The 12,352-nt window shown below is 38.1% G+C and overlaps 1 protein-coding gene across 1 annotated transcript; it reads left to right on the forward strand.

Annotated features, from left to right (window-relative positions):
* Nucleotides 1-50: 50 nt before the first annotated feature.
* PSMA1 (proteasome 20S subunit alpha 1) lies at nucleotides 51-12,352 on the forward strand. Its single transcript, XM_027115301.1, has 10 exons — nucleotides 51-193; nucleotides 1,500-1,544; nucleotides 1,994-2,095; nucleotides 2,216-2,319; nucleotides 4,196-4,284; nucleotides 4,906-4,976; nucleotides 5,095-5,224; nucleotides 6,445-6,524; nucleotides 10,574-10,684; nucleotides 11,986-12,352. Exons 1-10 carry the CDS (start codon nucleotides 191-193, stop codon nucleotides 12,040-12,042), a joined length of 792 nt encoding a protein of 263 aa, XP_026971102.1. The 5' UTR covers nucleotides 51-190; the 3' UTR covers nucleotides 12,043-12,352.

Genomic DNA, 12,352 nt, shown 5'->3' on the forward strand with positions numbered 1-12,352 from the left:
AGCTCGCTGAGAGCTTTGAGGGCGGGGGAGCGAGGGAAGCCTATCGACATCTCTGGAATAGACTGCTCTACCCTGCGCCACCGCCTTCAAAGTCCCGCAGACTTCTCTGTAGATCGCCTAGCGGAAGTTCAGGCAGCGCTGCTCGGTCCGCGGGTTTTCAGGAGGCCGAAGCCAGCCTCGCGCCGGAACCATGGTGAGTTGGATTCCGAGCTCAGGCTGGGTTTGGGCAGAGGTCCGCTGGCTGGGATTGGCGAGCCGCCTCGCCTGTCATCCTTAGAGCGGCCCGAGGCCACGGGCCATGGGAACCTTAGCCGAGTGGAGGGTTCAGGCAGTGATTCAGCATCTCCGGCCTGGCCGGGAGAGGGGAGGTCGGTAGTTGGTGTGGCCTTTTCCCGGGGTTTGTTTCGCTTTCCACCGGGCCTTGAACAGTACCTCCTCGGACTACTAGCCGAGTTCGCCCCTCAGTTTCCTTCAGTCGAGTAGATTCCGAGCGGTCCAGAGAGGCCCCTAGTGCTCTGTGTGGGAGAAAGGGAAAATGGGGACTTGAGATCTGCCTGTACTGCCAAGTGCGGACTTGACCCCAGGGTTTGGGTTCCTGGACCGCGTTCATTTTCCACGTGGGTCCCTCTGTAATCTCTCCCTCAGAGCTCGATCAGAAAAGGCCCTCTTCAATCACTTTGTCCAGTCACCTAGTTTTACAAATGAGTGAACCGAAGCTGATAGAAGTGATGGAATCAAGGTTACAATATAGGGCTCAGGGCTTGCAGACCGATGTCTGCCATTCCAGCCTTCAGGTTGCTCACCACCATGATTAGTCTCCCAAGTACTGTGCTGGTGGACTTGTTTTAATACCGTCCTTAAAGCAGTAATGGGTCTGTCGCTGTGGCTATTTGTGTCCGCTTCTAACTTCCTGGGGACATTGTGTTCATTCATTCAGTACGAATGTTTCAAAGGCACTGTTTTAAGCACAGTGAAGGTTCAAAGATAAATCAGACATGTCCCTAATCGTAATATAAAGTAGAAAGGGACGTGTAGATAAAGAACTGGTGGGAGTATGTTTTGGGATTTGGGGAGGAAAGATGGAGAAGACTTTAGGAGGTAGACATTTGAGCTAGTTTAGGGAAAAGTAATGCTTTTGACCATTTATTAAGGTCTGGTATAAGGGAAGAGCATAAGCAAAGATAGGAAGGAAAGTGGACACATAGGAACTTTAGTAATTGACTGGACCTAAAGCGGGTGCTATGGACAGTGTTAGAATTGTAAGATAGGTTGGGAGCATAAGTCCCATCTAGATTTGCTCTCCCCTACCCAACTAGCTCTTTGTAAATGTAAAACTGGTTTGCAGCTGAGTACAGCAGTAATCTTCCAATGAGGTTGCAATAACAGTCTTTTGTTAATGTTAGATGAAAACGGAAGAACATTTTTTAATGATAGATTTTGTTAAGATTTGGGATTTGTAATGTTCTCGTGTTAATAAGTCTTTTTTCATTTACTTTCAGTTTCGCAACCAGTATGACAATGATGTCACTGTTTGGAGCCCTCAGGTAAAATGTTTTATACTATTTCTATGAAGTGGTTTTTGGTGGCTGCAATGTGTTTAGAAACTTATGGGATTGTGGGCAGTGAGAAAATGGAATATAATCACTTTAGACTTTTCTGAAACCTAAATGTATCATAAAAGTAAGTTTCCTAGTTTTTTTGTTTGTTATTTATTTATTTATTTTGGCTGAGCTGGGTCCTAGTTGCGGCATGCAGGATCTTTTTAGTCGTGGCATGCAGACTCTTAGTTGCAGCACGCATGAAGGATCTAGTTCCCCAACCAGGGATCGAACCCGGGCCCCCTGCATTGGAGTTTTACCCACTGGACCATCAGGGAAGTCCCAAGTTTCCTAGTTTAACTATGTTCACCTGATTTTGGGGATCTCTAATTTTAAATATATAAGAGGGTCTTGTAAGATGACTCTAAGGTATGTTGGGGTTTTTTTTGTTTTAGGGCAGGATTCATCAAATTGAATATGCAATGGAAGCTGTCAAACAAGGTTCAGCCACAGTTGGTCTTAAATCAAAAACCCATGCAGTGTTGGTTGCGTTGAAGGTAAGTAAAGCAGTAAATATATCTTCTTCCTTTAGAAAACAACTGTCAAATGTAACTTTCACTATATAGATAATAAAATTGCAAACTTGTTTTTCTGTCTTAAATAATGTCTCTATTTAGAGAGCACAGTCAGAACTTGCAGCTCATCAGAAAAAAATTCTCCATGTTGATAACCATATTGGTATCTCAATTGCGGGACTTACTGCTGATGCTAGATTGTTATGGTGAGTATGATCGTGGAAAACAAAAGAAACATCCCTTTGATTCATAATTGATTACATTTCTAGAAAAGATGCAGATATTTTAAGAAGTTGTCTGCCAGAATGCTTATAAGTTAAGATCATGAATACCTTAATGGATTTGGAGTCAGTTACTAAGTATTCCATTTCTTGATCACTGCAGTATTAATAGAATTAATCATATTAATATTAACGCTTTTGAGAAGTCATTGAATAATGTGTTACTTGATAACTCAGTATATATTGTTTGATATCAGGTCTGAGAAGAGCTTGACACTTTTTTCAGGTTTCTAAGGATCAGCTGAACTACCCTTGCTTTCTTTAACACATCAGTATTCATTTGACATTTATTTTTTGCACAGCTCAATACTGGGTACTGCAGGGTATACAAAAGTGAATCAGACATAGATCTCATCTTCTAGGAACTTAAAACCTAGTAGAATATCTGTAAGGTAGAAAGTGGAGAGTAACTGGTATATTTCTGTGAGAGACCAGAGGAGATAAAGATTATTTCTAGTTGAGGGGCATTGTGTAAATGAAGAGGTGGGGCTTTGGAATCACACAGTCTTTAGTCCCCACTTTTAGCACTTAGTCTGATATTGATCTAGTCACTTAAACTCTCAATTTTTTTAGTGTTTTTTCTAAGGTTACTGATAAATAGCCTAACATGTAGAACACTTAACACAGTGACTTTGTTGTGTGTGTTGGGAGGTGGGAGGTAGTTAGCCAAAAGTAATCTCTTAAGTCTGTGATTTAATTAGGAAAGAAGGAATATAAACACTAAGGGAAATAATAATGTTTAAAATTTTTAAGTTATCTGGCAAGCCCCCCTGCTCTCTTAGGTCAGCAGTATAGTGACAGCATTATTAGTGACAGTTTCTTTTAGCTGTTGAAAATGTAATATATGTTGTGCCGTCAAACATTTTATTTAACCCAGTCTGTCCAAAATATTGTCGTGTTACAGGTAATCAGTATAAAAACTTTATTAATGAGATGTTTTACGTTGTTTTTTTGTACTAAGTCTTTGAAATTTCATGTATATTTTGTACTTACGGTACATCTCAATTCAGACTAGCCACTTTTTCAGTGCTCACTAGTCACATGTGATTAGTACCTGCCATATTGGGCAATGCAGTTTTAGACAGCCCTGGGAAATGGACTTAAACGAAAGTAGAGAACAAGTAGCTTGGTTCCTGCAGCCAACATTTGATCATCAGATGTGACATACACATAAACTAGACAAAGCAGCATGAAAGAAAAGTACATATCCATTTCTTGTTTATTCTCTTGGCTTTAATAGTTAGGCATGAATTTCCTTTTCCCCTGTGTTATACTTGCTTGAATCTTGTCAGGTTTAAGAGTGAGACTCAACAGTCTAGTGTCTGGTATCTCCTCTAGAGTGCTGCTTATGGATAGAAGTAACGTTGGCTGGACATGTTAACAGTGCCGTACTATGGATTCTATTTCTTGTATTTGTTCTATTGGGGAAATTTTCATCAGCTTTCAAGAAAAAAAGCACTGTCTTGTTGACAGTGGGAAGGGTAAGAGAAGAGACATTGCTCTTTTTCTCTTGCTCAGCCTTTTCTTCTCTATTCTATAAAGTGCTCTGAGACAAAGGTTATCTAGAACTAAGGAACATTTTAGTCATAAACATAGTAAGATTGTGAAAACTTTAAGGTTAGTCATTTAAAATTTAGAAGGAAGAGTTGGTATAAAAATGCATCCTTGTGGCCATGTCTTTGTGGTTCCCTTGTATGGATGTAATTCATGTAAATGTCTGGAAGAAAGCAAAAAGAAATGAAATTATTTAGAATAACTCTCTGTGATTTGAAATTACTAATTTTTCTTGTTTCTTTTTTAGTAATTTTATGCGCCAGGAGTGTTTGGATTCCAGATTTGTATTTGACAGACCTCTTCCTGTGTCTCGTCTTGTATCTCTAATTGGAAGCAGTATCCTTTTTATTTATGCATTTATTTTAGCATTTATGGATGTGGACTTTAAAGGGTTTTGATACTTTATCCTTATGTTACTTATTAGGAATATGATAATATATAACATGGGTAAGATCGTGAAAACTTTAAGGTTAGTCACTTTTCAATAGCGGAATGTTTAAAATTTTTAGAAGGAGAGTTGTAGGAAGTTTTACCATGGAAGAATGGGTCTAAATAAGAAATTGGGCTGCTCTTTTATCAGCCCTTATAGATAAGCAATTAATATTTTCCAGATACAGATAAGCCAAATTTCAGAAAAACTAAGCATCATTTTTAGAGGAGATTTAAAATTTTTTATTGGTGGTTCTAGATGTTCCCAAAAAATCCTTGCCTCTTATATCCAAAATGAATGAGATTCTTTACATCAGAGAAAGTCATTTTGGTAGCACTCACTTTGGATTTGGTGGATAGCCAAACATTTTTTTATAATAAGCCAAATAAATATTTCTTTTATTTTCTTCTTCTTGTGGTGGATTATGCAGCAGTTAAGAAACCAGAGTTCTTTGTTAATAATGTTTAATTTGAAAATAAAGATAGTACTTTATACCTTGTTAGAACAGGCTCTTTAACTAGTTTAAGAAACTCAGATACCAACACAAAGATATGGCCGGAGACCATATGGTGTTGGGCTGCTTATTGCTGGTTATGATGTAAGTTCGTAGAATATTGTTATATTTTAATGATTTTTTAAAAACTGACTAGAAATTTTCTAATTTTTAGCTCAATCAAAGTGAAGAATTATGTAGTGTATTTTCCTTCTCTTTGTAGGATATGGGCCCTCACATTTTCCAAACTTGTCCATCTGCTAACTATTTTGACTGCAGAGCTATGTCCATTGGAGCCCGTTCTCAGTCAGCTCGTACTTACTTGGAGAGACATATGTCAGAGTTTATGGAGTGTAAGTGATTTTTTTTTCTTGTCCCCTCCAGTCTTTATGTAGTGAATAAATATAGTATTCTAAATGAAGAAAAATATCTGCTTTACAGAAAGAATTTTTAAAAAGATTAAACCCATGAAGTGTATATTATTTCTGTCACACATACTAGCTTTTACTTTCTCTGACTACCACAGTAATTTGAATCATCAGTAGAACTTTTTCAAAATATAAATATGTGTCCCTGACCTTGAAGATTCTTGATTCAGTTGGTCTGAAGAAAGTGTGCCCCAGCCAGAGTTGAGAGCTACTGTACTAGCTACCAGTTGTAAGTTCTGTTTACAACTTTTAGTTTTCTGAGATTCTTATTTTTAGCCACACAGACATTCTGCATTAAGTAGTCCATAAATAAATAAGAAGTCAGTGTAGCTGTGGGAAAGAAAGGTAAAAGATGTAAGGTGTGGTGATAGGGCAGGTTTTTGAGTAGTTTGCTTATGCAAGGCTCTTGGATTTTAACACATGCTTTTTATGCATCTGTTGGGGTAATCATATGGTTTTTTTTCCCCCTGTATTCTATTGTGGTGTATTGCATTGCTTTTGAACATTAAACCAGCTTTGCATTCCTGGGATAAATCCCTCTTGGTCATGGTGTATAATATAAATTTTATATATATATATATATATATATGTGTGTGTGTATATATATATATAATGTTTATATAAACATAAATGTTGCTGGATTCAGTTTGCTGGTATTTTGTTGAGGTTTTTTGTGTATATGTTCATAAGGGATATTAATCTGTAGTTTTACTTTCTTGTGGTATCCTTGTGTAATTTTGGCATCAGGGCCGAAACTACACAAGGATGGTTGTACTGGCCACATACAAGGAGTTGGAGGCTCCTTTTATAAAGAGCAAATACAGTGGTGAGCATTCCACAGAATACATTATATGAAACTTTGAGCTGTATCATTTGTGAATCAGGATTTTGATTTAACTTATAGCATAAGAAAAGGGTAAATTCAGTAACAAAAATCAATTATCCTCTCATTAAATAAAATAATAGCAATCTAATAATAGATTATTAAAAGATTATATGGCCAAACTTTAGACTTTTGGGTTTTTGTATTATGATGTATTTAGTATGTGACAAAAACCATGATTTCAAACTATAGGGCTGACAAATAAAAGAAGCCTAGCATGAAAATGGAATTAAGAAATAATTATTAATCTATTATATTTTAGGCAATTTGAATGAACTGGTTAAGCATGGTCTGCGTGCCTTACGGGAGACACTTCCTGCAGAACAGGACCTAACTACAAAGGTAAATATCACATTTCCCAATTGTAGATACTAACATTACGGTTTAATCATTTATCACATAAATGTAAGTAATAGAGAAGTTTGTGTACTTACAGTTCTTCAATTTGTGAGTTGGTTGCCTTGGCTCATTCTCTCACTTTAAGATGTTCACTAAAAGGGACTGATTTTGAAATGATTTTTAAACATTTCTTTTTGGTATAAAGCAATAAAAGCAGTATGTCTGAGGTACAATATTCTTCATTTCTTCAAGAGGTAGGAATATCGTCATATTTTTAATTCAGTGAACAAATATGTACATTGAGCACTTACCACATGTAGGCAGTAGGCGTTGAGAATATATAGTAAACATAACAAACATCTTGGCATTTTTGGGACATACATCCAAGTGGGGGAAGAGAGACAGTATACCCACAAGTAAATTATATAGGATATTAGAAGGTGATAAATGCTATAGAAAAAATAAAACAGGTTAAGAGGAATAAGAGTGACCAATAGGGTGTAAGAAGGAGGTGTGGTAGGTATAATTTAAAATAGAGTGGTCAGGGATGGCCTCACTGAGAAAGTGAAATTTGAGGGAAAGATCTAAAGGAGGTGAGTGAGTGAGCTATGCAGATGTCTAGATCAGTATTCTTCCAGGGAGTATAATTGCAAAGACCTTGAGTCCAGAATGTCCCTAGTGTTTGAAGCAAGGAGGCCGGTAGTGTCAGTCAGTGATCAAGAGGAAGAGAAGGAATGAAGTCAGAGAGGTAATGGAGGCCAGATTGTGTATGTCCTATAAACCATTGTAGATGCTTTGGATTTTACTCCCAGTGGGCTGTTAGAGTTTGAACAGAGGAATACCATGGCTTGATTTAGGTTTTAAAAGAGTCACTCTGGTTGCCGTTCTGAGAACAGATTGTAGTGGGGACATGGGTGGAAATAGTTTCAAGGTTGTTATAGTAATTCAGGTGAGAGATTGTGGTGGATTAGAGCAGAGTCATAAGAGTTGGAGATGATGAGAAGTAGTTCAGTTTTGCTTATGTTTTGAAATTAGAACCAAAAAGGTTTGGTAACAAATTGGTTGTGTGGTGTGAGCTTAAAAAACTAAATCAGGGGCTTCCCTGGTGGCGCAGTGGTTGAGAGTCCGCCTGCCAATGTAGGGGATGTGGGTTCGTGCCCCGGTCCGGGAAGATCCCACATGCCGCGGAGCAGCTGGGCCCGTGAGCCATGGCTGCTGAGCCTGCGCGTCCGGAGCCTGTGCTCTGCAATGGGAGAGGCCACAACAGTGAGAGGCCTGCGTACCGCAAAAAAAATAAAAATAAAAATAATCAGGTTTTTGGCCCGATGAGAGGAAGGAGAGATTTATGATTTACTGAGATGGATAAGACAGTTAGAGAACAGGTTTTGGGGTAAGGTTGTGGAGGAAGATCAGGCGGTTAGTTTAGGACTTAACAGGATTTGAAATGCCTCTTGTTTGTCCATTTGGTGATAAAGAATAAACAGATATCAGATGTTCACCCCCTAGAGTTTGGTGGAGAATGGTCTATCCTAGAGTTACAAATGTTGGAGTCTTTGTGTAGAAATGGCATTTAGAGACTGGCCTGGATTAGATTTCTAAAAGAATCGAATAGTTAGACAAGAGGTTTGAAGACTTGGTTAAGGGCACTCTACCCTTTAGAGGTTGGGAAGTGAGTAGGAATCAGCAAAAAGGACTGAGAAAGGTGACGAGGAAGGTCGGAGGAAAACTTGGAAAATGAGGCATCCTTAAAAGCAAATGAAGAAACTGCAGTTATCCCTTGGAATCTGGGGAGGGATTTGTTCCAGGGATCCCCTCCTTGGATACAAAATCTGCAGATGCTCAAGTCCCTTATATAAAACAGCATAGTATTTGCATCTTAACCTACGCACATCCTCCTGTATACTTGAAATCATCTGTAGATTACTTATAATACCTAATACAATGTAAATGGCATGTAAATAGTTGTAATTGCAATGTAAACGCTATGTAAACAGTTGCCAATGCGTAGCAAATTCAAGTTTTGCTTTTTGGAACTTTCTGGAATTTTTTTTTTCCTGAATATTTTTTGGTTTGCTTTTTTTTTTTTTTTTGCGGTACCGGTACACGGGCCTCTCACTGTTGTGGCCTCTCCTGTTGTGGAGCACAGGCTCCAGATGCGCAGGCTCAGCGGCCATGGCTCACAGCGGCCTAGCCGCTCTGCGGCATGTGGGATCTTCCCGGACCCCTGCATCAGCAGGCGGACTCTCAACCACTGTGCCACCAGGGAAGCCCCCGAATATTTTTGATCCATGGTTGGTTGAATCTGAGGATGCAGAACCCACAGATAGAGGGGCCGACTGTCTTTCAAAGAGAAGAGAATGAAAAATTGCCAATAAACCATGGAAGATGTGGACTGAGAATTAACCATTAGATTAGCAGTGATGTCTCTGGGACTTGACTAGACGATCTTAATGGAACGGTGGGGTAGAAGCCTGATAGGAAAGGAGTGAGGAGAAAATAAGAGGAGAGAAATTGGAGACAGCTCTCTGGAAGAGATTTTCTGTTGTGGGTCCAGAGAAATAGGGTGGTGGCTGGAAGGGAATGTAGTGAAAAAGTGGTTTTTTATTGTTTTGGTTTTTTAAGATGGGAGAGATTACAGCAGGTTTGCTGCATGGGTATAAGAATAATCCAGTATCAAGAAAAACATTTATATAAGATAAAAATGAGAAAAACTGCTAGACCAATTACCTTGAACATCACACAGGTGGAAAGGTAGGCCTTAGAGAGGAAATTGGGCTATTCATTCCCAGTAACAGGAAGGGAGAGAATCTAGGGACATAGATACAGGAAAGAGTGGATACTGTGGGAGCTTGTGAACATTCTCTTCTGATTGCTTCTATTTTCTCAGTGAAATAGGAGCAAGGTTTTAAGCTGGAAGGAGAATGGAGAATATTAGAAAGAGTTGTCCAGGGACGGGGAGATTGAATGATCTAGGGACCCGTATAATACAACAACCACTAAAGGCCTCCTTGAGGTTAATGATCATTAACTAAAGTGAGATCAGTCAGCATATTTTAAAATCCATTTTGTTATAATGAATGGATAATTAATATTTAATATGTCTATGAAGACTTTATAGCCTGCATAATCTTTTTAAACACTTTTTTCTATTATGAAAATAATATTCTTTCAAAAAAATTAGGAAAGTACATTAAATTTTTTTAATTTGTTTAAAATACCTATAATGCCATCACTCCAAGATGACTGTCTTTTAAAATTTGGGTATACAGTTGACTGTTGACATTTACAACTTGGAAAAGGTTGCTCAGGTATCTGGCTTCCTGATTTCACATTTTTACTGAATCATAGAGAATGCCCTATATATCCTTAATGCCTCAAGTTTTTGCTGAAATTTTAATCTTACGGGAGCTCTTTTGCACTGGTTAGCGTTCACTGAACACTTTAAGAATTGCTTTTTAATTTTTCCGTGTAGAACATAGTTCCAATCCCCTAAATTCAACACTTTAGAACCCAAAATTTATTTCCCTAAGAACTATCATGTCTTAACTTACACATGAAACAAATTAGATTATTTCTTAGAAGTTAGGGTTACTTCCTAGCAAAGCGGTTTGTTCCCTCACACTGGTCTTTGCATTCCCATTATGAACAAAGTTGCAAATTTCTAGGTGACATAGACCTTTGGAATTATTCATGATTATCAAAAGTGAATATTAGGAACTTCCCTGATGGTTCAGCAGTTAAGACTCCATGCTCCCAATGCAGGGGGCCTGGGTTCGATCCCTGGTCAGGGAACTAAATCCCACATGTCGCAACTGAGACCTGGCGCAGCCAAATAAATAAATAATTTTAAAAAAAAAGTGAATATTAAATCTGCAAATTACAAAAGTTTACTAGTTTTCTTCTTCCTTTTTTCCCCAAGTATTTTTTAAGTCTCATTCAAGTGCTATATAAATTTTTACTCTTCTTTTTTCCATGCAACATTTTATCATAAGCGTTTTTCCAACCTACATTCTCTTGAGTTTTAATTTTTACCTTTTTTTTTTTCCCCTCAGAATGTTTCCATTGGAATTGTTGGTAAAGACTTGGAGTTTACGATTTATGATGATGATGATGTGTCTCCATTCCTGGAAGGTCTTGAAGAAAGACCACAGAGAAAGACACAGGTATATAGCTAATTATAAGCAAGAGACTTCAGTTCTATTGTTCCTACCATGACTGTGTAAATCTACCACTTTTGTCTTTAATTATTGAGATAGGCTCATAATTCATGTGGCAGTGGGAAAACTAAGAACTGACTAAAGTAAAATACTGAGGGGTCAGTGATCTCCATAAAACACAAAAAGGGTGATTTGGTTACCCATTGCAGTTTCTCACTTCTGTGGGTTGATGGGCTCAGCTAGATAGTTCTTCTGCTCATCTCATTTGGGGTCTCTCAAACGTTCCAGTCAGTTGAGGGAGTGGGGCTGGAACATCCAAGATGGCTTTACTCATGTGTCTTCTTTACTCATACTTGCTAGGTATCTTAGAGGGACAGCTAGATGGCTGGGACCTCTGCTAGGATCGCTGGGCCTCTGTCCACGTAGTCTCAGGGCCTCTCCTTCACCAGAGTATCTCTAGCAGGGTAGCAGCTCAGAGGTTGCAAAAGTTCAAAAACTGAGAAGTGCAAGCTGCCAGGCATTCTTAAGGCTCAGGCCCAGGGCTGGCACAGCATCACTTCTGTACATTCTGTTGGTTAAAACAAGTCATAGGGCCAGCCAAGATCCTACCAGAGTGGGGACTGAGAGAAAATTCATTGGGGACCAGCTTGGGAAACTAAGTTGGCTCTTCACAAATATTGAGAAAAGGATCAAGAAGTATTGGTGAATCTCAGGTTAAATACTAGCCTTTTTTTGTTGAATGTTTAGAGTACACATTTGCTTTTGTAGATGCTTTTTTGATAGCTGTGTAATTGAAAACAAACGGTCATGAATTTCTTCTACAGCATGAATTTTTTTTTAACATGTTGGTATTTGGAGGAGCAAGATTTGCATTATTTAACCGCTATTGGTAAGAACCAGCACTGTTGGGAAGAGTGCAGTGGAGTACCATACAACTGCTTTGTTTGAAAATATTTTTGCTGTGTTCATTAGTGCTAAAGAGGAAAAGAATGTCTAAAATGTGCCAGTATTTTAAGGCTAGTAGTGATAATAAAAGGAAAGCCTTTAGTCTTGATCAAGACAAATTACGATGAAATGCTGGAATTGTTCAGTGATGCTTAGGTTTTCAGAACTGTAAAATTGTATCTATTTTTTTAAAACCCTTTGTTCAGAAATTTTAATAGAGCAGTGAACCAAAATTGAGTATCCAAAATGTCTCCTAACTCCTTTTCTCATAAATTTTTTTTTATAACACAATGTTTATGATTAAAAGTATATATTGGTCAAGTGTTCTTTTTACATATTTTCTTTTTTCTTCCTCTCTTAAGCCTACTCAACCTGCTGATGAACCTGCAGAAAAGGCTGATGAACCAATGGAACATTAAATGATAAACCAGTCTATATATGTATTATCATACATGTAAGAATGCAGGAACACGTATTGATGACAATAACCTATACTTTGAACCAAAAGATGCAGAATGGTGGAATGGTATGTTTTAGGAATCAGTCCAGATGTGAGTTTTTTCCAAGCAACTTCACCAAAACCATATAATGGGGTGCATTTTCTTTAAGAGCGTCTCTATAATCATTTTCTAGAAAGTATAGTTATCTGAACTAACGTTTTTATATGAAGAACATATTGTCTTTGTGGTTTTAAAGACAACTGTGAAATAAAATTGTTTCACCTGCTGA

This window comes from Aethalodelphis obliquidens, unplaced genomic scaffold (assembly GCF_003676395.1).
Source record: "Aethalodelphis obliquidens isolate GAN/ISIS:26980383/991018 unplaced genomic scaffold, ASM367639v1 scaffold14, whole genome shotgun sequence".
Taxonomy (NCBI): domain Eukaryota; kingdom Metazoa; phylum Chordata; class Mammalia; order Artiodactyla; family Delphinidae; genus Aethalodelphis; species Aethalodelphis obliquidens.

Bases quoted from the DNA above. Each gene is read 5' to 3' on its own strand.
- PSMA1 (XM_027115301.1), top strand. The intron at 1,545-1,993 runs GTAAAATGTTTT...TTTTTGTTTTAG, and splicing joins TCACTGTTTGGAGCCCTCAG to GGCAGGATTCATCAAATTGA. The intron at 6,525-10,573 runs GTAAATATCACA...TTTTCCCCTCAG, and splicing joins AACAGGACCTAACTACAAAG to AATGTTTCCATTGGAATTGT.